Source organism: Musca domestica, unplaced genomic scaffold, assembly GCF_030504385.1.
Source record: "Musca domestica strain aabys unplaced genomic scaffold, Musca_domestica.polishedcontigs.V.1.1 1, whole genome shotgun sequence".
Lineage (NCBI taxonomy): Eukaryota > Metazoa > Arthropoda > Insecta > Diptera > Muscidae > Musca > Musca domestica.
Window position 1 is genome coordinate 14,561,398 of NW_026712114.1, and position 26,818 is coordinate 14,588,215.

General features: G+C 37.3%; 1 protein-coding gene across 1 annotated transcript in view; it reads right to left on the reverse strand.

The window, feature by feature from the left end:
• Positions 1-12,582: 12,582 nt before the first annotated feature.
• LOC101891633 (uncharacterized) overlaps positions 12,583-26,818 on the reverse strand; it is a 267,752-nt gene continuing 253,516 nt past the window's right edge. The window contains exon 7 of the mRNA XM_059119435.1: positions 12,583-14,072. Coding sequence (XP_058975418.1) covers positions 13,747-14,072 — 326 coding nt within the window. The 3' untranslated portion in view covers positions 12,583-13,746. The remainder of the gene's footprint in view (positions 14,073-26,818) is intronic.

Genomic DNA, 26,818 nt, shown 5'->3' on the forward strand with positions numbered 1-26,818 from the left:
TTTATAAATGTTCTCCCCACAAAAAGTTGCGTGTGGGTGTGCAAAAAAACAAACAAAAACAATTGAACACAATTTTCATTTATTTCAATATTAATATTGATTAAGACAACCTATACACATATGAACACAATCTAAAGAGAAAAACAAATAGAAAAATCTATTGCAAAGAAATTTTCATTTAAACTATTCGTATTCATTTTCATTCATTCATGTTGATTGGTTTTGTTTTTGTCCTTTGACATTGCTCTTGGCATTTGATAAGTTTTCAATTCAAATAATACGTACAGATGTCCAAATAAAATCTACAGGGAATTTTGTATTCGATAAAAGGAGGGATAAAAACAATTCCGATGAGTATTTACATAAACACACACACACATTCACATGTATATTATTTATGCAAGGGTTGTAGTGCCAAAAATCAATAACAAGAAGATTACTAAAATTAATAAAAATAATTCCATCATAAAAATTAAACGAAAATTGCAATAACAATGTTCAATATAAATATATTAAAAATATTTATTATTGTAATTTAATTCATTTCCACACAAACACAGGGGAGTACAAAAAAAAAAAAAAAAACAATATTGCTTAGTATTCAATGAGGATAGCATTCAATACATTTTGTGCGACATACCTCAGCATATGTATATGCATATTGTCATTTTCCACAATAGCTCTTTTATTGGAAATATTTCATTTCTATACATCTTTTATTCAGGCATCTTGAAATTGAATAGTCCTTTTATTGAGGAGGAATTTCCACATGAACATTTTCAATGCCGATGTGAAAATACTTTGAAGCCAATTAAATACTTAATTGTTACGTTCTGTATGGTAATGTCATTTTCTTTTTTATTAGCATTTTCTGTGATGATGGACATCCCTGGAATTTCATTTGGGAGCATTGTAGTTTCATATTTGTTCTGTCTCTATTATGAACCATGAAATTGAAGTCTTAGGGAAAAGGATGCAAATGTCAGAAAATTAAGATTCTTTTGGTTTATGATTAATAGTTCCGAGTGGCCATTTTAATATAGTATTAATATTATTATTATTAACATTAGTATTACTATTATTATTAGCATTAGTAGCAGTAAATGTTTTAGTACTAAGTTTAGGAAGCCACTAGAAAATGTGCGCTAAGAATAAGAGGTGTACTAAATTTGGTACAATTTGGCATTTTGGTGAATGAATGCAGCTGGAGTTTTGAAATGTTGGCATTGGTACCTTGAATATAAATATTATTATATTATTATAACATCCCTAAATATTCGTCGTAGACCACATAAAGTATATACATACAGGGTTGCCCATATTCGACGGACCCGATGACTCTTTGGGCCCATTCCAATCGACGAGGCTTGTTCGCAGGCAACATTCTTTGCGTCAATTGAATTTTGTACGGGAACAAATGCAAATCAATGTGAATAATCCGTTGTAAATTGGACCGAGCCATGCCCAACTGCTGAGAACGGCTTTTTTGGGATGTTCTTGGGGACCTCTCAACACTGGCTCGTACGGCAGCGATATTCTCGGCCGATCGCCTTGGTCGACTTCTATATGGCCTCTTCGGATTAGAAAGAGCCTTACCAGACGAAAATTTTTCGTCTAAACGCTTAATGGTGTTCTTAGAAGGCGCACTTCTCACATTTTTTAATGTTTTAAAAGCACGTTGAGTTTTCACAATTGACTTCTTCTGTTGAATGTAAATTTCAACTATTTCAGAGCGCTTGCGTGGCGTGTATTGGTTCATGGTAAAAATCTTCTTGGACTGACGCTTCAAACTCGGTATGTCATTAAGCGATGTGACATCTCTGTCAAAAGTTATGGCGTTGCCAGATGGGTCCGTCGAATATGGACAACCCTGTATTCATCATCGGCATAAAATACTAAGTCGATTTAAGGATGACCGTCTGTCTGTCTGTCTGTTGAAATCACGATACAACCAAAATTTGGCAGAACAAATTGTATTGTGTATAGGATGATTGGTATTGAAAATGAGATATATCGGTCCTTCTTTTGGTATAGCTGCCACATATTGGTACCTCCAGATATTTGGTATTTTGATGATTTTCGTCACAATTACGGTACCTCCGTATATTCGGATTTTTGATAATTTTCTCCACATTTCTCCACGTATCTGTCCAAAAATTGGTATTTATAGTCTGTAATAGGTTCTAGCTGCTGTGGCGGAACATACGTTTTCCTGTAGCCGCATTATCAAAACGGTCTTACGTACAGGGTGAGATGAAAAAACTGAAATCAACTTCAGACTGCTGTTATTTCTAAGCAACTCGTCCGACAACTGCTAAAATTATTCCACTTGCAGCTCATTATATTGTTTACAAGCGTACGAAAGCATTTTGGTGAGAATTTTCCAGAAAAAAGTTATTCGTGATGGAATTCAAGCGTGATAGTACGATTTCTCTATATTTGGCTGTAAAACCACAAGTGGCTATCGTTAGAGCTCAGCATTCAAATGTGAATAAATATTTTATGTCTCGTACCATCGCTCGTTACCGTGATAATAGCGTAGTAGCGTAGTCCGACGTCAAGGAAGTGGACGGGAGCAAACATCAACAGAAATGGTTCGAAAAGTAAAGAAGCGACTTCATCGAAACCCGCGTCGCAGTGGCCCAAAAATGGTTAGTGATCTGAACATATTGCAATATTCTATTCGGCAAATATTGAAAAATGAGCTTCTTGAAATTCCAAAAAGTGCAAAAACCTACACCGCTACAGAAAGAAAATAGACTGAAAAGAGCTAAAGAGTGGCTTCGCTTGGCCAAAAATTGGTAAACTGCCGAATTTGGTTTTCTCTGTTGAGAAATTCGTTGTCCAGCAGTTTGTAGACAAAGAAAATGATCGTGCTTACTTGCCAAAGCGGACAGCTGGCCACCAGAACTCAAGCGCCGGCCATGGTGATGGTGTGGGCCGCCATAACAGCCGATGGTCGCTCTTCGCTCATACGAGCGAGACGGTGGCATCAGAATAAATGCCGAATACTATCGCGAAAATATTCTGGAGGGTGTATTAAAGCCTTGGCCATGCAAACATTTGACAGCAGACCTTGGACATTCCAACAGGACTCAGAACGCGGCACCCAAGAATGGATATAAAATGAGGTTCCTCGCTTAATTTTCAGCGCACATGACCAAAATCTCCGGATACCAATCCGTTGGACTATTGTTTCTGGAGTATTTTGGAAAGCAAGGTTGGCACTAAAAATGCCAAAGTGTCGATTACTCAAGCAAGCGCTTCACCTGGAATGGGCCAAAATAACGAAGAGCAACATTCGGGCAGCGTGTGACGGTTTCATTGACCGTTTGAAGGACATAATTCGTGCAAACGGTGACCAATTCGAACAAATCTAAACTTATTCTATGGTGTAACTGAGGCCAAATTACAGTGTGTAGTACAAAGAACTATTACTGAAAAGTCCAGCAGATTATGATAGTGGGGCTAAAAATCGGAGACATGTGTATCGGAGTTTTGAAGGTTTCCACTGCACCCAACGCCACTTGTGGTTTTCCAACCAAATATAAAAAAATCACACTATCACGCTCGAATTACATCACAAATAACTTTTTTTTGGAAAATGCTCACCAAAATGCTTTTGTAACCATGTAAACAATGTAATGAGCTGTCACTGGAATAATTTTAACGGCTGTTGGACGAGTAGCTTAGAAATGATAGCAATCTGAACTTTGTTGCAGTTTTTTCATCTCACCCTGTAGTTCCCGAATTGTGACTACTCTAAAGCTATGATACGCATTCAAATAAGTTTCATAGTTGGTATGAATTTTCTTATCAAAAATCATCTACCCGACAAATTCATGGGCCATGAAATCTATTGTGTTTGAGTTGGCAGCAAAAATTATTGTTGCATTTTTTTTTGGCGACTAATTCATTAAATAAATAGCACACAATGTGGCTTGTAAAAACATTATTTATTTATATTTTTAATGTTTACATAGATTTATTTATGTAACAACTTGAATAATTAACTGACATATTTAGAGTTAATGCTTTGTTATTGTGGATTGCCCTTTTTCGGAAAGCCAACTTTATTTGTATAAATGAACATAACAAAAAGTTTTTATTTAAATCAAAGGTCGTCATTGCGACAAAAAAAAAATGAATAAAAGTCATTTATCCATAAAACCATTTTAGGGTTTGGATGTGTGTGTATTTATTTTCATAATAATTAAATTAAAAGGTTCACAAAATTTAAAAGAGCATATTTTGCAATAATTATTTAAAGCATTTTTTGAAATAGACATTTTTAGAGGGGAATTTAAATTGAAAGAACAGGTAAATATTTAATCCATAATTGAAATTACTTTAACTCTAATCATAGAAAATAACATGTAAAAAAGCTGTAAGTTCGGCCGAGTCGAACTTTGAATACCCTCCACCATTTGGAACGAATTTGGCTATTCTCGAAAAAAATAAAATCCGTTAAAAAAATCTTAAAAATAACGAATGTAGCTGTTATGTTAGGGTCTATACGACGACATGGACATGTATAGGTAACTTTTGTCATAAGCCATTACAATATTCAAACGAAACTTAAAAAAATCTGTGAATATCGAATATCGGGAGGCGTAAGATTTTCTATCTTAGGCTGTAGTATCCATTACGAACTTCAAATACCGAATTTGAAACAATTCCGGTAAATAATGTCGCTAAAATCATCAAAATACCGAATACCGTTATATGGGGGCTATACGAAAACGTGGACCTGCACAGACAATCTCCTGTCATAGGCTGCAGCATCCATTACGAATCTCAAATACCAAATTTGAAACCATTCCTGTGAATAATGTCGCTAAAATCATCAAAATACCGAATATTGGGAGGTACCGTTATATGGGGGCTATACCAAAACGTGGACCTACTTCAAAACCAAAAGTCCTGCAGATATAATATAAATTAAAAAAAAAAAAATATTTGGATAAAAATTTATCAATCTACTTCAATTCGTTCGGAAGCTAGGGTGATTTCCACAGACGGACGGACATCGCTAAACCGACATAGAATTTTATGCTGATCAAGAGTATATATACTTTGTGGGGTCTAAAATGTATATTTCGAGGTGTTACAAAACGGAATGAAAAACTTATTAAATATATGGTGAAGGGCATGAAAAGTTTTTGTCAAAAAAATAGAAACATTTTGAAAAAAATATCGAAAAAAATATTTAATATAACATCCTATTATACTTTCAGAATATATTCATCATCAGGTAGAACCTTTCAAGTTATTTTGAACTTCCTAAAAGACATGATAACCCAGCGAGTGGTATAATTAAATAAGATTCCGTTCTCCAGGAATGTTCATTTCATCACTCATTTATCTCGACTCCGGCGTCTTCTTCGATTATTCATTCGCCATTCCGAAGCGCATGGTATTTGCTCATTTAGCCGTGTATGCACAAACCGATTATTCTAATTAATAACATTAGCATTACCCGTACTCATTTCCATTCAATTGCCCCCTACTACGCAATGTGCTATGCTAAGCTTCCGCACACAACAGACAAATCAATTCAGGAATTCTTGGCAACCATTCGAATACATCCATCGATGCTGCTGTTTATCTATGGCTGCAGCATCCCATAGCATCATCTTCATTATTCGCATAGAATAGAATAGAATTGATATGTAAATATGGAATAGGAAGGTTCAATATTTCTATCTTGCTTAGGAATGGCCAAGCTCAGGCCATGTTCGGTATCTGTTCTAATGATAATGTGAATGGTAATGTGTAATGGTATACCACACTTGTATGGCTGCAAATTCGTTTGTGCGTGTGTGTGCGTATGGAATCGGTAATTAATACAAATAATAAATTTATCAATTCTATGCATTTTTTTGAATTTGCCATTGAGAAAATTAATAAATTTATTCATCAATTGAATGAATGAATCATATATATGTCTGTGTATGTGTGGAAATACTTAGACTAATGCAATTAGAGTTAAATAATCAATAATTAAATTTAGAATTGAATGGCCTAATTTCCATGATAATGACCCAATGGAAATTTATTGGATGTAAAGGTTTGCAATTTATTTAAAGTCTAGGTTGTTGCTATGATTGAGAGAGTAAGAATTTTAAAGTCTACATCATAAAAAGACAATATTTTTATACCCTACACCATACATAGTATGGAGGGTATATTAAGTTCGTCATTCCGTTTGTAACTCATCGAAATAACGAATTAAGATAAGAAGTTAATACTTTGCACAGATCAGTCTTTTGTGTGCAGGCAGGTCAAGTTCGAAGATGGGCTATATCGGTCCACGATATCCAATGGCCCCCATATAATACAACGGCCACATTTTTCAATGGAATTGTCTGAAAATCCACATAAGAAGTTCTCTCTGAGTACTTTAACCCCTGGAAGAGAATTGTCTATGTAGGTCCACGGTCTTATTATAGCCCTCATACAACGGTACCTCCCTTTATTAGGTAGCGACATTATTCACCGAATTTGTTTCGAAGTTCGGAATCGTTATTACAGTCTATGACAAAAAATTACTAATTCAGCACCACAACGTCGTATAGCCCCTACATAAAGGTTTTTATTTTAGCGGTATTTTTGACGAAATGTTCATTTTTAAAAATTTGCAAGTTCCTTCCGATTGGTGGAGGGTATAAAAAGTTGAAAGCCTAGCCGAACTTAGCTGATCTTTTACTTGTTTCTTTTTTAATAAATAGGCATGAGATTGTTCACATTGCCTTACTAAGATCTTACCTTACTTCCATATGTATTTACCTTACTTCCATATATTTGTAATGTCTGATGATCTAATGTTCTTGTTATCTTGCTATAAATTCACTTACCTAAAATAGATAGGGAATGAATGCAAGGGTCTATAACAATGGACATCACTCACTTAAATACATGTGTGAAATGCCATGCATTTTCTTCCTTTTTTCAGCCAAGACTCCACTCTTCATGTCGGCAATGACATATGGTATCATGACAGCAAAATAATACAGAAAAACAAATTCGCCTACATTCATGTAATTTACAGGACAATAACACAAAGATTTTTTTTGGTGAGTTTTCTTAAAAGTTTTTGCCTCCGGGAGCTAAGAGTAACCAAGTCAGTGGGTGTCAAGTACAAAAGAGAAGCCAAAAGAATGTTGTTGCGGTCCTTATGGCCTTAAACAATGAAGGAAACCCCTTAGTGCTGTTGTTCTAAACGAATTTGTTGGATTTCACTTTTCCTTCTTCGCATTTTGTTTTTTTTTTCCTCTTTTCTTTTTTTTTTTTTGTGGTGGCATTCTCTGACACTGGCAACCATATGAAATGCATCTAAAACGCAATGCCATCAACGTCATTATGGAAAAAAAGCTTCTTTGCTATAAGATGCATGAGTGGATGATTGTTCTCAAGATGAATGGAGCAAACGCACACACCCATTCTCACGCATATAAATATTTTATAGAATGAAAGATAAGATGTAATGTTTATTTTATTCACATTTTTTATTTTATTTAATTTTATGTTTTATTACATTTTTCTGCATTTGCCTTAATTTGAACACATTAAAATGTCGTTACATTTTGGAATGACATACATAAAACTTACAACTATGGAGCGGTTGGTTGGATGGATTGCTGTCTCCGTGGATTTGTGTGTCTGAGTGTGTTTTCTTCGGGTAAATATGTAACGGAATTATGGATGTTTTTTCTTCTTCTGCTGCCTTCTTTTTCAAACACCAAAACAACAAACGGATGTGCGAATGCGTGTGTCTCGTCTGGCAATAAGGACTAACAAACAAAACTCTGCCAAACAACATCTCATCTCAGTGTACTTATCATTATGTAAATTGTATTACAGAGAGAACTTCTCAACATTGCTTTGATGTTGAATCATCAACGGCTTCGGCGGCCCTAGCAAATGAAGATACAGATGTAAATAACTAAGGAGAGGACAAAAGTCGAACAGGCAGAATATTTGATACTCTATACCATTCTATATATTTGAAACGTTGCTTTTGAGATTTGTATAAAATAAATCATAATAATTATACTTGACTTTAAATCTGTGTTACGATATTAGTTGGGTTAAAAATTGTAAATCGGATAGTAGATATATTTTAATTTGAACCAATTTCCAAAAAATGTGGAATGTTTTTTTTTTCTTATCTAGAATATATGTGATTTTACTATTACACGAAATCTCACATGAAGTTAAAGTTTATGACAGCGAGTAGAATGGGCCTCTACTTTGGTCTGAAAAAATACCAACATTTGCATTCTATCGAAACGCTGAAAATAACTTACAGGTGAAATCCAAAATACACAAAAGACGAAATTCTGGCTTTTTTATGCTGATCTATGCTATCTAGGATAAGGAAATCATATAGATGAGTCTAAATTTGGAGATACAGAGGGGAATCATGATCGCAAAATTTTTACAGGTTCAAGGGTAATATCTGGGCATTATTGATCCATAATAATTACATAATTACAAAATCGAAATGTTCCAAAACGGATTTGGACATGAGGGGACTTCTAACATATTATAGTGTTGTAGGGTATAACATTGTCGGTCCCGCACGTCTATAGCCTTGGCTTACTTGTTTTCATTGTACATATGAAGTATTTTTGTTCGGAGACTCACAATGGAATTTGATCTGAAATCATTGTTACTTTGACACTTTTCCTTAAAATTGAAGGATAAATGGAGATTTTGACTCGGATTGGATACGTGTTAAATTAACAGTAAAATAAGTTGAAACGTCGTTTTTGCCGTCAGATGTATACCTTCAGCCAATGTTCGATTATTTAAATATATTTTGACTTCTGTTTTGATTATTCAAATTATTGACCCTGTATGGAAAGGTTCAAAAGGAATGGTCCAATATTGTCTATGTCGTATCAGACCTATATAAATATGATATAAATATTGGGACGTGCCAGGTATGGACTATATTGTGGATGAGGTACCAGAAGGGATTCACAGATATATATCATCTCCAGATCTTGTGCAAGATGGCGCAAGTCTAACTGCAATCGCATGGTAATTTCGCATGAGCTTCATGGATATTCAAAATGTTGACCCTTTGTGGGAGAGGTACCAGAAGGAGTGGACCGATATATCCCATCTTCACAGCATAAGGATTTCGGATTTTATGATCGTTTTGGTTATTCAAAACTTTGACCTTTTGTGGGGGAGGTACCAGAAGATATTTCTAACAGATCTTGTGTTGATGGAAATAATCAGATATACCAAGACTGAATGGAATCAGATGTTCATTTGGAGTTTTATGAGATTCATGAATGTACAAAATTTTGGAACCTTTGTGGGGAAGGTAATACAGGGAGTGAATCGGTATATTCCATCTTCACACGAGGTCTTGGGTTCACAAAAATATTTTGATGTGTCTAATTATAGGACAATCGGACTCTTACATTTTATAAGAGTAATTATTAATATTACATACATCTCATAAGAGTTATAAGTATTTAAAATGTTTACCCTGTAGAGGAGATACTGATGGATTGGATCGATATTGTCCAAATCGGATTATCCTTTTTTTTATACCAGAAGAAGTGGACCTATACTGCCGATCTCTGTACTCATTCTAACTGTGATAATAATATTACGATGTACCATTTGTGCACAAAATCGTATACTGCCTTCGAGAGTTATCGTGCGCACCAGCCAGACAGACAGACATCGCTAGATTTCTGTTCTTTGATGGCTTATAGTAAAATTTTATGATGTATTTGACGCCATTCTTCTAAATGTATGCTTTTTTGGAGAGCTTACAAAGTACGGCTTTAACCCTAAAATGTGTTCTACATATATATGTATTTCTGGTGTTTAGGTATGATTTAGACTCATGTTATCTTTTGGGACCTATTGTAGAATTCTATGACAAATACTTTTAAATAAAGTTTTTTTTGATTCGCTCTAGGGTTAAATTTTCGACCACTATATAACCAAAATCCACGAATTTCGAGGAATTGTAATCCGAAAATTTCCAAAATTGTCGAACGTTCTATCTCTATTTTACTTTGCCGATGTATTTGTTTTCTCCCTTTTGCTCTTCTAAAACAGTCCGTGGGATTTTTCCCGTAAATATTTATATATGTCGCACACCATTGAGTGTTATGGTCAGAATGCGTGATTTTTAACAAATTTCATCGCACACTCCTTCCATTTTATGGTCAGTTTAAATGATCCACTTATGGGGCTTTTCAGGCTATTTTGACTAATTACGCACAAAATTTACATTGTGGAACATTAAGACACTGACAGGCATAAGTTAATAGCGAACTGAAGGAAATATCGCTACTCTATCATTGGTGTTCGCAGCAATCGGACTTCAATTACTAAGCAATGTGAAATAGTCAAGGTATGAAGCCTTTCAATATATAGCTGTAGCAGGATTTGAAGCCAAACCACCTACCGTATCGCAGATTTTTTTCATTGATGGGCTCTTGGAAAGTTAGTCACTTTTTTCAATAAAAAATTGTGTTCGAGGATGAAGCTCAATTTTAGCTCAATGTGGTAGTTTGTTGCGGTTTATAGGCTTGTGGCATCATTAGATCGTTCTTCATTAAATAATTTTCGTATCGTACCGTAAGTGTGATTCGCGAGAAGATACCGTGAGATGATATCCATTTTTTCCCCAAAATTCAAATTTGTGAGATCAACAAGATGGTGCCACATGTCACACAGCTCGCGTAGTAATTCGCTCATGGAAAGGTGAATTCGTTTAAAATTTTATTTCACGTTCGGGATCGGTCAGTTGACCGACTTGATCCATCGATTTAAAGCCTTTAGACTTTTTTGCGGGCTATATCGATGCCCATTTCGATTGTGGAGGGCTAAGTTGACGCATTGCAAGAAAGCATTTCTTTGTGAGATACCGACCGAAATGTTGAAAGGAGTATGCCAAAAGTAGATTAAGCGATGTACCGTTTGCATGAAATAATCCTCATACATTAACTTATATGGATTTAATTTCATTTTAAATAAAGATTTTATATATTTTATTTGGTTTATATATTTATTTAATTTCATTTTATTTATTTATTTATTTATTTATTTTTTTTTTTTTTTTTGAAGAAACTTTCTTATTCTGAAAATCAACTATTGTGAGGGCTGTACTATAATGTGGACCTATGTGGATAACTGTTAGTTAATAGCGTTTTGTGCTCCCATATATTTCCCATTTTCACACAAATCCGAGTGACCTAAAATTCTTTTATTTCTTCACATACTCACATATTCTACGGATATACGAATATACAAAGACATATATTTTTTGGTTCTTAAGTACATTTTTCAAGGAGTTACAAACGGAATGGCAAACTTAATATAACTTCCATACTATGGTAGAGAGTATAAAAAGTGAGTAAGTGATGAGAACAAATAGAAGTGTGTACTTTCTTGTGCGTTCGTTTGTATTTGGTGTCTGCTTTTGCTTTGGCTCTATAACTCCCATTCAACATCCTTTAGCTTGTAATTCTTTTTGGAGTCGGTATTATTTGTTGTTGATTTTCCTTTTTGCCTTCATCTCTTCTTTAGTACATACTTCAAATATGCAGTTATTAATCACAAAGGAACCACGCGTACAGAAAAATAAAATGTATAAAAAGAACACAAAAATAACAGCAACAACAACAACAGCATAATGTGGTACTACACATAGCAATGTATTATTGCTGCTCTCCTTACTCCCCTCGATGGGGTTCGTTCTTTTCGAACAGGAAATACTTGAATGGCAAATAATAAAACGACAGCCAACCATGTACAGAGGATATTAACGAAAACACACGCACGCTCTTTCACACTCACATACAGATAGCTAGATATTCATCAAGGAATGTGTCCGCCAGTACATGCATACATACACGATGATTATTATTGTATTTTGTTTCCTCTCATCCCATGGCAATTACGATGCAATGCTAGAGGAACAGTGGTATTTATAGGCATTTGAGCTTGACTTTGGCCTTCAAAAAGGAGGAATAGAAGTTTTCCGATGGAAATCCTTATTTTCCATAGAAAAACTTATATTTAGCCAGGCTGAATATTCAAGCAAGCTGAATAGAAGTTTTCCCAAGGAAAACCTTATTAAGCCAGGCTGAATAGAAATTTTCCTATGGAAAACCTTATTCAGGCAAGGTTTGCAGAAATTTTCCTATTGAAAACCTTATTCAACTAGGCTGACATTTTCCTATGGAAAAGCTTATACAGATAGGCTGAATAGAGGTTATGTATTATATTGCCAGGATGAATCAATGCCATTTTAATCAACGTGTCATCATATGTCACCCATTGCGTTTCGGTTAATTTTTCTACGGAAAACCTTATTCATCCAGGCTTAATAGAAATTTTCCTATAGAAAACCTTATTCAGCCAAGCCGTATAGAGAGTTTTCCGATGGAAAATCTTATTCAGCCAGGCTGAATGGAAGTTTTTTGAAGGAAAACATTATTCAGCCAGGCTGAATAGAAGTTTTCCTTTGGAAAACCTTGTTCAGCCAGGCTGAATAAAAGTTTTCCGATGGAAACCTTTATTCACCTAAGCTGAATATACATTTGCCTATGAAAACCCTTTTTCAGCCAGGATGAATAGAAGTTTTCCTATGGAAAAGATTTTACAGATAGGCTGAATAGGGGTTATATATTCTATTGCCTCGATGAATCGATGCAACTTCAATCACTGTGCCATCTGATTTCACCCATTGCGTTTCGGTTTATTTGCCGCTCTGTTGTTCTTTGAATAATGCTAAAGAATTTAAGTATTTTCATTTCCTTCTTTTTGTCAGTGTCTACCCTCACCCCAGCGTCTCTTCCTTCGTTGTGCTCAACCGAAAGCATGCAAGAGTGCCTGACATGAATACGTCTCGCTGTTGTACAAGAAGCGTTAATAACACAGCGCTTATCTGTTGCCAAAGAATTTACAAGCAATAACAATGACATCTTTGCCAGAAACATGGATTACTGGCAAAAGGGAGCTACTGCTGCTACTACTGGCTAAAGACGAAGCAGGAGAAGCAACTTCAGCTTCAACTCCCGAGAAGAGAAAACCACAGCAGCTGCCTGGAATCCTAAAGCCAAATGGAACAACAAGCAAGCAAACAAACAAAAGTGGTAATGAATGGGATGCACCATCAGTAGTCGGTCGTTGTCGACCAACAAACATGTTCTCTCTCTCTCCCATCGGCTTTTGTTCGTCATGCAGCCATGCACAACGTTGCATGTACGACAACGACTCCTTGCAACTTAATTTAACGAAAAACTGAGCTTTATCATCCGGATGCATTATGAACGCATCAAATGAAAGATAATACCATTGTTGTCATTCAAGCTGATGTTGGTGGTGGTGGATGGTGGTAGTGCCAGCACTGGCAGCGAGAAGGAACAGAAAGAAATGTCGATGCCGGAAAGCTTATCTTAATACGACGAATATTCTTGTTTGCAGTTATATAAATCCTTATTGCTGGAACAAAGACTACGACAGCAACGACGACGAAGATGCAGAAGAACAAGTCAAAATAACAGGAAGAGTATTTCACAAAGGAAGTCAGGCGATTACAATTAACACAATTTGTCTTCAATTAGGCATTTACAAGCAACAACACACCACAATCCGCATGACACCATTAAGGGGCCAACCCAAAGCCGCTCTTCTTCTTCTTCTTTTCTTAGTCGGAGTGTAGGTGTAAGTAAGTGCGCTTTAATCAAGAAACTATCTACATTATTTTCCAGCAACATCTCCGCTACAGCCATCAGCAGTATTTTTGCCTTCACAATTTCCGGCCCCAACACCCGCTGCCGCCGACGCGGCTGCCTTCTCCGTTTCCTTTACCGTAAATGTTACAAAATATCGTTTATTTGAATCCAATTTATCGGATGGCAGTGATATTAGCTGTTTACTCTTTCCATGTGACAATTCTAATGACACTTTACCGCCACACCCGGTGCCGGTAGTGAGAATTTTCGGTAAATAAAAACTTCCCACGCCAGTCTTTTTATATGGGCCAAATCCAAATTTCGGCATGGTGTGATGATTCATCATGGGAACTGTAATGAGAAAAAAGAAATAGAAAGAAGAAGAAAAAGAAGACGAAAATTAATACATTTATTTCAAAACGAAGACATTGCCATTCAGCAAAATTGAATATCAATGATTATTGTTAAAAACCAATCTAATTTGATTATTTCTCTGTGGGCAATAATTAATTGGCGGTAATGGAGTGGAAGTGGGTGTCAGTGACAGAAATGGAAAATATTACATTAACTTAAAATAGAAAATTTTCATTTATCAAAAAATAGTATAATTTTCCTAATCACAAATTTATTAGATTTCAAAGACCTGAGACATGATTTATGAGTAAAGAGATATATCAGAGATTCCTTACAGACGAGCTGAAGGAGCTTTCATAAAGGATGTGGGGTCCAAAGTGTCTTCAAAGATAAGCCGGTGGCAAGGGAGTCTTCAAAGACGAGCAAGAGGCTTTAAAGACTACCATGGAACTGGAGGCCTTCGAGACTTTATTACTAATCTGATGGTGAGGTAGTCTTCAAGGACGAACTGGAATTCAGTCAGTCTGTAAAGACGAGCTGATGGTCAGGGAGTCCGTATAGACGAGCTGATGGTCAGGGATTCTGTATAGACGAGCTGATGGTCAGGGAGTCTGTATAGACGAGCTGATGGTCAGGGAGTCTGTATAGACGAGCTGATGGTCAGGGAGTCTGTATAGACAAGCTCTTGGTCAGGGAGTCTATATAGACAAGCTGTTGGTCAGGGAGTCTATATAGACGAGCTGATGGTCAGGGTCTGTATAGACGAGCTGATGGTCAGAGTCTGTGTAGACGAGCTGATTGTCAGGGAGTCTGTGTAGACGAGCTGATGGTCAGGGAGTCTGTGTAGACGAGCTGATGGTCAGGGAGTCTGTGTAGACGAGCTGATGGTGAGGGAGTCTGTGTAGACGAGCTGATGGTCAGGGAGTCTATGTAGATGAGCTGAAGGTCGGGGAGTCTGTATAGACGAGCTGATGGTCAGGGATTCTGTATAGACGAGCTGATGGTCAGGGAGTCTGTATAGACGAGCTGATGGTCAGGGAGTCTGTATAGACGAGCTGATGGTCAGGGAGTCTGTATAGACAAGCTCTTGGTCAGGGAGTCTATATAGACAAGCTGTTGGTCAGGGAGTCTATATAGACGAGCTGATGGTCAGGGTCTGTATAGACGAGCTGATGGTCAGAGTCTGTGTAGACGAGCTGATTGTCAGGGAGTCTGTGTAGACGAGCTGATGGTCAGGGAGTCTGTGTAGACGAGCTGATGGTCAGGGAGTCTGTGTAGACGAGCTGATGGTCAGGGAGTCTGTGTAGACGAGCTGATGGTCAGGGAGTCTGTGTAGATGAGCTGAAGGTCGGGGAGTCTGTATAGACGAGCTGATGTTCAGGGAGTATGTATAGACGAGCTGATGGTCAGGGAGTCTATGTAGACGAGCTGATGGTCAGGGAGTCTGTGTAGACGAACTGAAGGTCAGGGATTCTGTGTAGACGAGCTGATTGTCAGGGAGTCTGTGTAAATGAGCTGAAGGTCGGGGAGTCTGTATAGACGAGCTGATGGGCAGAGAGTCAATATAGACGAGCTGATGGTCAGAGAGTCAATATAGACGAGCTGATGGCCAGGGAGTCTGTATTGGTGAGCTGATGATAAGGGAGTCTGTATTGGTGAGCTGATGATAAGGTAGTCTGTATAGGCGAGCTGATGAACAGGGCAAGTCAGTATGGACGAGCTGATGATCAGGGCTAGTCAGTATGGATGAGCTGATGATCAGGGCGAGTCAGTACAGACGAGCTGATAATCAGGCCGAGTCAGTATGAACGAGCTGATGAACAGGGCGAGTCAGTACAGACGAGCTGATGATCAGGGAGACAGTATAGGCAACCTGATGTCAGTGAGGCTGCTGGTGTAGGAATCTGTGTATGTGAGCCGATTGTACGTGTATAGGCGAGCTGAGCTAATAGTCGGGCATTCTGTTGTCTTGGGTTCCAGAGATTCGCTACAGATTAGCTGTACCACAGAGATTCGATACAGACGACTTAGGTCCCCATGGATTATTTATAGACGAACTGGGAGTCAAATAGCCAACAGATATGAGTTGTGTCCAGAGAACATCTACAGACGAGAAATCGATACAGATCATTTGAGAAATCGATACAAATTATTTGAGACACAGACGTTGGCTTCAAGAAGTTTGTGGAACAAAACCTAAAGGCAATGAGTTTTTAATCAGGAGGTTTTATACTTGTACACTAGGAAGTCTGTATATCAAGCCAAGTATTTTAAGATTGGTGTCTAAGGCTTATTTTAATGAGAGTCGTTAAGGGATTTTATAAAGCCTTAAATCGTCCTTGGAGTCTTAAATTATTGTTAAATACAGTTTATATGATCTGGAGTTGAGGGGAGTTTAATGGGAAATTGGCAAAGGAAGTCATTAATTGGCCGGGGAGTCAAAAAATATACTTTCACGTTATATATGAACGCTGGAGAGGAGGATGTGAAGTTGGATTTTCATATTCGTTGTGGATATAAGGCAAATCCTTATCTGGACTTTCCAATTTACCACTTTTTCAGGCATATTAGGGAATAGTTTCTACAATCTATTTTTAAGTTCCTATCTTCCCCAAATTTAGAACAGAACTTCATATGGGGTAATCCCTTTATTAATCATATATTTTATGCCACACCGATATCAATATAATTTGCAAACTATATACAAAACCATAAAAAGGCAAATTAAATACATATCCTTTTTTAATTAGAATATTTTATGCAATGGAATAACTAGTTTCATATTTTTAATTTAAAATTTGTTTACATTTCACTTGGAATATTAAAAACCGCCGCACATAGCTGCAGGCTATGTATGCATTACAGTTAATTAGCAACAATATTGGCCTGTCATTATTCCACAGCCCATCTGTGTGGTGAGATGAGAAAGAGTTTGCGTGTGAGTGTGTTTTGGAGAGAAAGAGCGCACGTGGTTGCCTTTGTGTATTTGCGTAGTTGTGTCGGTGTGTTTGTGTGTGGTAGCATATGTGGCATGGTATATTTATAAGATATGTTAAATTAATTAATTTCAATTGGTTAAATATGAAATTCAGTTGTAGAACCAGACAAATAAATAAATCATGTCATTAACAAAGTTCTTCGATGCGTATCAGTTATAATTTGCTATTCATACCACTCATACGCCACATGGGCACCTAGAAATGCGTTATAAAATAATGATATTGATTTGTTGGCAATAAGATAAAGAATAATTAAAGGAAAAAAGAAGAATTAACACATATGAGGACATTCCAGATCTGAGCATGTTAGCTGTGATACCTACGCCCCTAGGACTGTAGATTAATTTATTGGTAATAGATCGGCACGAAATTGGCCTTGGGTGCGAATAAGTTGGTTTAAGATAATTTTCTTTTTTGTTGCCAGGTCATTTTTGTAAAGGGAGTGTGTCTGAGTACCATAGCTCTCCGCAAAAAAAAAAACACAACATCGAAATAAAACGGTTTCACGGTAGAACCACACTTCTGGCTATTGCTGTGCTTATGAATATTTCGAGCAGATGAAGTGACCATACATTTTTTTAATTCACCTGGAACACATATGTTGATCTTGTATACATTTTGGCTATTTATACGGTTCTTTGGAGAGGTTTACAGTGGATCATTCACAAATTAAAAGGGATAACGAACTGGATGTTTGAATGTGTATCAGGGTTTTATACTTGGATCATTTTAGCTGTATCATACGCAGATGTTTAGGGACTATCATAGCTTTTTAATTCGATCTCTGAAGGACTATCAGAGATACATACGAGAATCTTTAAGGGACTATTAGGGATGTATACGTGGATGTTTGAAGGACTCTCAAGGCTTTATATTGTATATTACTGGATATATCGTAGTGGGATATTTTAAGATTGCAATGGCTCTTAAAACTACTATTAGTGCTTTACTCGTAGATCATTAAGAGCTAATAGCATTATGAGTGGATCTTTTTTGAACTACCAGGGATAGATGGGTGAATCTTTTAAGTGTGATCAGGCCATCGTTCGAGAATGTTTTTCTAAAGTCAAAAATCTTTATTGGAATTAAATTGTATTCCTTTAAAGGAAGATTATAAAAAACATATAGTCTTTTAGATCTGAAAGACTTTATTCATATCTTCTGCCCCTTAGACTACCTTCTCGGAGTGCTTGAAGGGAGCAGTTTTTTTAGATTCGTGTTTATTCGTGTTGTTTTGATGATTCTTTTAAAATTATTCCATTCATTAATTCGCGGTGAAGGATTTATGCCCGTTAATACGTCCATATTGACTCCTTCTATAGCTAATATTGAATAGTTCTCGTTCATTTCGGTCATAAGAACGCACTTGCCTTCAAGTCATCAACAAAGACTGCCTGGTTTTAGAACCCTGGGTAGAAATAAACGATTCGACTCCAAAGACTCCCAAGTCTGCAGCTTGTAAAAATAGGCTCTGCATAAAAATAACAGTGGAGTTCAGAGATCGTTTTTAGAAACTTTAATATAAATAGCTGACGACCTGTTCTTCTAATAGGTCCTGGTTTCCATTCGGTTATCTCTCGTCTTAAGCAACTCTCTGGCTTGCTGCTCGTCTATAGCGATCCGGTGGCCTTTAGCACGTCTATGTAACTCCCACGTCTCTAACTCGTCTTTAGCGACTAACTCGCCCTTAGCTGGTCTGTACAGATTTACTGGCCTCCAACTTGTCTGTTGAGACTCATTGGGCGCCATCTTGTCTGTTGCGACTTTCTAACCTCCATCTCATCTGAGCGACACTCTGGCCTTCGCCTCGTCTGTGGTGATTCCCTGGGATCCAACACGTAAATAACAATTCCCTGGCCTCTAGCGCTGGTCTCTAGCGGCTTTCTGACCTCCGGCTCGACTAGCGCCGGTCTCTAGTGGCTGTCTGACCTCCGGCTCGTCTATGGAGGAGTTTCCATCTAGTTTTTGTAGAACCCCTGACCTTCAGCTAATCTATAAAGATTTCCTCGTCCCAGCTCGTCTCTAACTCATCTTTAGCTACTACTTCGCCTCCAGCTCGTTTGTTGAAACTCAACTGTCTCGATCTCGACTGCAGAGGTTACTGGCCTCCAACTTATTTGTTGAGACCCGTTGGGCGCCATCTTGTGACTTTCTAACCTCTTTGGCCTCCGGTCATCTGTAGCGACTCTCTGGCCTCCTCTATCTGTAGCGACTCTCATGGCTTCAGCTCATCTGTATCGACACTCTGGCTCCCAGGTGTCTAGTTCGTTTGTTAAATATCGGGGGCATTGAGCTCTGTAGGATTTTACTGGCCTCCAACTTGTCTGTTGCAACTTTCTGGCCTCGAGTTAGTCTTAAGCGACTCTCCCACATATCACTCTTCTATGGAGAATCGATGGCCTCCAGAGTCTCCATAAACTAGAGACTCTCTGACATCCACCAAGTCTATAAAACCTATTCCATGGTCTCTAGCTTGTCTGTAGCAACTTCCTAGCATTTAGGTCGTTTATAGTAAAACCCTGGCCTTAAGCTCGTCTCTAGCGATTCTCTGGCCTCTTGCTCATCCATAACGACTCCTTGGCCTCTGGCGACTCTCTTATCGGAAAAAATTTAACTTCAGAAAGATGGTCAGTCATGCTGCTAGATTTTAGAAAATTCTTACTCTTCTGCATAAACGATTTGAAATATATTTTGATATTGAAAATGGGTCACATCAACTGAAAAATTGTTCCAATCTCGTAATTACTAAAATAAAAATCTGGATTTTATTTAGTAGATATTCTAAAAGAAAGTCTAAAAAGGAGAGAAAACTTGGATCTTTTCTTTTATTATGACCGTCAGAACTAGTAAGATCATACCAACTCGGAATTCAAGTCAACTCTTAGTATAGGGTATCTATTAAAATGGGTTATGTCAAATTTGTCGAAATCATTATTGCCGTTAAAAGTGTAGATTTCTATTATACTTTTAATGTTTGTCTTTCATTTCAAGTATTTGCGATTCCGCAAAAATTGTCCCCATTGAAATAAACATTTTTAAAAATGACAACAATGGGTACAATAACAAAATTTAATCGCAAGATTTTTTCGTTTCCTTTTTATAACTATTTTCATTTTTTTCTTTCTATTTTTTTTTTGTTTCGCATTTTTTTAATTCACATTTAAAATTTCATTCACCTATTGCTAATATTTCAGTGCCACTATCCACAAAAATTTCTTCACATCAAAGTGACTGAAACTAAGAAATAAATTACGTTCAGTGTCATGACGACTGTATGTGGTTTTGTTTTATGGTTAAAAGTAAAGCAGGCCATGATGGGTGGCAGAAATCAGCCGGCTTGGGGGTGGTTGCCTTGGCCTGGCTGCCGGGCATTGGAATAATGCAAGTATTTTTTAATTCCGCCGGGCTTATTTTTACTACCGAACATTTGAATGCACAACACAACGCCGAATTGGGAGCATGGCTGACTGACTGACTGACGATCATCAATGCAGAGGTTTGGGGTACAAACAACAGTAAATACAGCAACTGGGGAAAACCCAAGGAAGGAATGATGAGGACAACTGCAGCATTGTTGTTTGTGACGCGTTTAAGTATTTTCCGCTTTCAAATATCGCCACATGAGATGAAATAAAATGAAAACAATAAAAACAAAATAGGGTAGAAAAACAGCCACATGCACACACTCGCTCCCAACCAGACACAAATTCATTCATCCCACAGAGAAGGAGGAAACATAAAACTCTGTGTTCGCGTCATGCTTTAGACGTTTTGTGAATTGTTCTCCAGTGTTCTTTTGCTACCCAAAAAACGCAAACACAAAACACACACACACTGGCACTCACACTCCCATAGATGGTTTTATAGTTATTTTTTGATGTCCCCTTAAGCGACGCATCAGAGAATTGCATCATTCCGTCGAACAAAAAAAGGACACCAGACAAAAACACACACAGAACGCAGAGAACCCAGCATGTATCACCAGAATGAATTGTGCTTCTGCTCTTGTTGTTGTATTTTTGTTAATATTTCTACCACTTCAAGTGGAGGAGCATAGAGGATAAGACAAACGCGCTCTCACACACAACAGTACCAACAAAACAACAACAGATGGTGCTGGCATCAAGGGATCATTTGCATCAACGTCAACATTTGTCTGTCCAATTGTCCATGACGCCAAATAAAGGACAGTGGTTTGCTTTTTTTAAATTTAAACGGAATATTTTGGAAGGTTTTCGTTGAAGAGGTGCGGCGTGTGAAGGAAACTCGTGGAAATAAATATTTAGAAAATTTGTTAAATTATTTTTCCTACATTTATCGACAGCACATCAAAAAGCGAATATTTAGGGGAAATATAGGGCATGATATAAAGATAGGAAGATCTCATCCAAGCTTTGCATCTTGGTTATATTCATAGACCCGACCGATATAACTAGTTTGCACGAAATGTGATTTAATATTTGTGTAACCTACACCACATAGTGGTAAGAGTATTATGTCGTTGTGTATTTGCTTGTAACATGGAGAAGGAAGCGAGATAAATCCATAGTTACTTCTAAGGATCTTCATAGAATCTTCATTTATTTTTTGTGCAAAAACTGGAGGCAGCATTTATCATCCAATTTGGGATCAAATTTTCCAAACAAAATTTGTTTGGCCCACGGACGAACCCTATTGAAATTGGTGAGAATCGGTTTAAATTTAGATATAGCTCCCATATATATCTTCAAACGACTTCGGGTTAATTGTGGACCAAAGGGCTAATATCAGCCCAAATGAACTGAATTTGGAAAATCCGACTGAGTTCACCTAGAAACAAGGACTTCAAATTTGGTGAAAATCGGTTTAGATACGGAGTTTTAAGTCCCTAAAAACGTAATATGCACTCCACAAAAATTATATTTGGTACCAGATAACCTATGAAGGTCAAACATACCTCCGTCAAATGTTATCGAGATCTAATCAGATTAAGATGCAGGGTTAATTGTGTCAATGTCAGTCCAAATGACCTGCATTTTAGCACATCCAACCGAATTCAATCTGGAAGCAAGTAAATCAACATTGGTTTAGATATAGCTATAGCTTCCATATATATGTTGCATCCGATGCGGTGTTTTAAGTCCTTCACATGCGTAATATTCGCTCCACAAAAATGATATTTGGTACCAGATAACTTATGGAGACAAAAATACATCTATTAAATTTTATCGAGGTCGGATCAGGTTAGGATATAGCTTCCAAATATATATCTTTATACTATTTCAGTTTTTTGTGTCTTCTTTTTTAGCTCAACTTTCATAATCTGCTGGATTTTCCTCGTAATTATTCATTATGTTGCACAGTGTAATTTAACTGTTCCTATGGTTAGGAGGAACATGGACCCTTTTTATACCCTCAGTTATATGGCTAGATAGGGTATATATCATATGATATGGCCAAAAACCTGGCTCTTCGATATAGACTATAGGTCTTTTTGGACCAAATCCGTTTCAGGACGTTTGGAGTCGATCTAGCGACGTCCGCCGCCTGTGTGTCTGTTGATTTTTCAGATGGGTCATACACACAAAGGGTCATATTATTAATATACCTAAAGTTCACAAAACGCGAAATGAATATCCGATTTTATTTAGACATGGAACATCTAAATATTTACCCCGAATGGACCTCAAAAATTTTGAGTTACAAAAGCGAAGTAAGCATCCAACTCTCTTCAAATTTCACACATACAAACATTTTTGCTAACACAAGATCAGCTGTGAAGATGATATATATATCTGGGAACCCCTTCTGGTACCTCACCCACAAGGGTCACAATTTTTAATACTTTTATCTGTCATAACTTGCGAAACAAGTCAGCGATTCGTTACAACTTGCTATATATAAATTTTTCTCTAGACTAGAAACCTGAGATGAATATGGAATTTATGATTTCACATAAAATTGGATATATATATTCGATTTTCTTATAATTTTGGTCATACCAATATTTTTATCTGTATTAGATAAAATATGAAAACGGTTGACTATATCTGGTACCTCACGCAAATTTTAACATTTTCTAAAAATTATCACATATCTCGTATAAATTGAAGGAAGTAACCAATATAGCACAAACCTGTCACGTCGCAATATTTATAACCTATTTATTTAGGTCCTATACGAAATGGACAATATTTGGCCCACTCCTTCGGAGCCTACTCCATAGACGGTAAACAATTTGAATAATCATAACAGTAGTTAAACTACAGGGTTGCCCATATTCGACGGACCCATCTGGCAACGCCATAACTTTTGACAGAGATGTCACATCGCTTAATGACAGTGCAAGCAGATTTTTACCATGAACCAATACACGCCACGCGAGCGCTCTGAAATAGTTGAAATTTACATTCAACAGAAGAAGTCAATTGTGAAAACTCAAATGTGAGTAGTGCGCCTTCTTAGAACACCATTAAGCGTTTATACGAAAAATTTTCAACTGGTAAGGCTCTTTATATTCCGAAGAGACCATATAAAAGTCGACCAAGGCGATCGGTCGAGAATATCGCTGCCGTACGAGCCAGTGTTTAGAGGTCCCAAAGAACATCCCAAAAACGCCGTTCTCAGCAGTTGGGCATGGCTCGGTATACTTTACAACGGATTATTAGCATTGATTTGCATTTGTTCCCGTACAAAATTCAATTGACGCAAAGAATGTTGCCTGCGGACAAGCCTCGTCGATTGGAATGGGCCCAAAGAGTCATCGAAATGGCCGAAGATGACGAGCAATTTTGGAACAAAATTATCATGTCCGATGAAGCCCATTTCACATTGAATGGAACCGTAAATAAGCAAAATTGCCGTTTTTACGCCACTGAAAATCCTCAGGAGATTCAAGAAGTGCCTCTTCATGACGAAAAAGTCATAGTTTGTTGCGGCGTTAGTGCGAAAACGGTAATTGGGCCGTTTTTCTTCCAAAATGAAAATGGCCATGCTGTTACCATCAATCAGGAGCGTTATCGCGACATGATGACCAATTTCGTGATGCCAATTATTCGTCGAAAGCGGATGAGGCAGTTCTGGTTTCAACAAGACGGCGCTCCACCGCACACAAGTCGCATAACAATCGATTTTCTGAAGAATTTGTTTCCGGGCCATTTGATTGAAGAGTGGTGATTTGGACTGGCCACCGCGTTCGCCCGATTTGACGCCGCATGACTTCTTCTTGTGGGGATATTTGAAGTCAAAGGTTAACGTTAACAAGCCAAGGACCGTAGAAGAGCTCAAGGACAACATTCGTGAAGTAATAGCTGCTATTCCGGCCGAAATGATGGCAAAAACGATGGAAAATGCAGCAAAAAGGGCACAATACGCCATCAACGCCGTACAAAATTCAATTGACGCAAAGAATGTTGCCTGCGGACAAGCCTCGTCGATTGGAATGGGCCCAAAGAGTCATCGAAATGGCCGAAGATGACGAGCAATTTTGGAACAAAATTATCATGTCCGATGAAGCCCATTTCACATTGAATGGAACCGTAAATAAGCAAAATTGCCGTTTTTACGCCACTGAAAATCCTCAGGAGATTCAAGAAGTGCCTCTTCATGACGAAAAAGTCATAGTTTGTTGCGGCGTTAGTGCGAAAACGGTAATTGGGCCGTTTTTCTTCCAAAATGAAAATGGCCATGCTGTTACCATCAATCAGGAGCGTTATCGCGACATGATGACCAATTTCGTGATGCCAATTATTCGTCGAAAGCGGATGAGGCAGTTCTGGTTTCAACAAGACGGCGCTCCACCGCACACAAGTCGCATAACAATCGATTTTCTGAAGAATTTGTTTCCGGGCCATTTGATTGAAGAGTGGTGATTTGGACTGGCCACCGCGTTCGCCCGATTTGACGCCGCATGACTTCTTCTTGTGGGGATATTTGAAGTCAAAGGTTAACGTTAACAAGCCAAGGACCGTAGAAGAGCTCAAGGACAACATTCGTGAAGTAATAGCTGCTATTCCGGCCGAAATGATGGCAAAAACGATGGAAAATGCAGCAAAAAGGGCACAATACGCCATCAACGCCAGAGGCGGCCATTTGAGAGATATCATATTCAAAAATTGATGTAAACAAATCTACTTGAAACAAATTAAATGATTAACATTGCCAACCGCCAATTTTTTATTTTTTTCTTTGATTTAAAAAAAAAACATGGGTCAGTCGAATATGGGCAACCCTGTACATTCATACAATCGGATATTGGCTGAGTGTACTCATCTGTCGACATAATCGACTGATACTTTTTAACTTGTTGCATGTTAAATATGTTATCGTTTGTCTTTTAGCCTTTTCAAAAATATGTCCAATATTAGGTGTGTCTGGTTACCCTAAAGTTTGTAACAATTATCACAAATTGTTACTGGAAGTCGTCTGTTAACCCAAAAGTTCTGCAAAAGAGAGCGGTTGGAGAGAGAAATTTTGGCAGTTCTTTCAGTGAGAGTTTGCAAATTCTTGCTGGACAAATTTCTTCTTGCAATCTCTTGCAACTCTTCTTCTTCTCATTCATCGACATTCAATCAGATGTTTTCTATTGTTTATTTATTTCTTTTAGTGATTTTAATTTGAAAATATTGTTTTGGAATTAGCAAGACTAATTGTTTTTAGAGAAGAACTTTACAAAATGTGAAAAACGTAAATGTTAATATGTAATAAGAAAATAAAAGACTATTTCCAACATTTTTATTTAAAAAACTTGTAAAATTAGTATTGGTTCCTTTGTTTTAATTCTCCTTATGGGGGACAAATTGGTTTGTTTTGACAAATCAGCTGATTAGTTGCAAGCTTCTGCAGGAATAGCGTCTGTTTACTTTTTGCATTTTCCTTGCAAAAGAGAATAAAACTACCTTACTCTCTCAGAAAGAAGTTGCTGGACAATTCCTGCTGGAAAAGTAACCAGACACACCTATTCACATTTTGCACATTTCTATGTATAAATCATTCAATCAACATTCCCTTTCACCCAACTGGGCATAGATGAAGATGAAATTTTCAATTTCTAACAAATCGATCTCCGTTTTGACATGGAAATTTGATACCAATAATAAACTCATTACGATAACTGTCAATCACTGTGCCATCCATGCCACCAAAATGAATATCCATTAATAAAAACCCGAAACAACGAATGACACACGCTGGTTTACTTAGAGCTCGTACTTTGTTCGCTCCTAGTAATGACAGTGATAAAATGTTTAGTTCTCTTTTGGGTTGTTCTGTTTTCTGTTTTTTATTCGGTTGGAATTCATGGAGTGTTCTTTCTCATTATTTCAAGGGACACAATGCACTTACATGTGTTTTGGTTTGTGTGTGTTGGTGTATGTGTTTTTTTTTTTTTTTTTTTTTTTTTTTTTTTTTTGAAAGTTTGTTTCGGTATGGCAACAAATCCTTTACAACATTCACATACAAAGAACCATAAACGTCACAAATTAAATTCCACTTTCATTTTGTGAAATTGTCATTTATCTCCTAAGACAATGCCATCAGCAGTGCATTCACTGTGTATACATATATATTGGTTGTATGCAACATTCATTTCTTCTCCGCCATATAGCCACGTGCTTATACCGTACTCTTGTTGTCGGTGACGCGAAATTCTTCACCATGAAAACCATCGTCGTCGTCATCTACACCACCACCAGCAGCATCAGTATTGAAATGAATTTTGTCAAAGCAGCAAAGATTTCAAGAATGTTTCGGATAGGGAATGGTGCT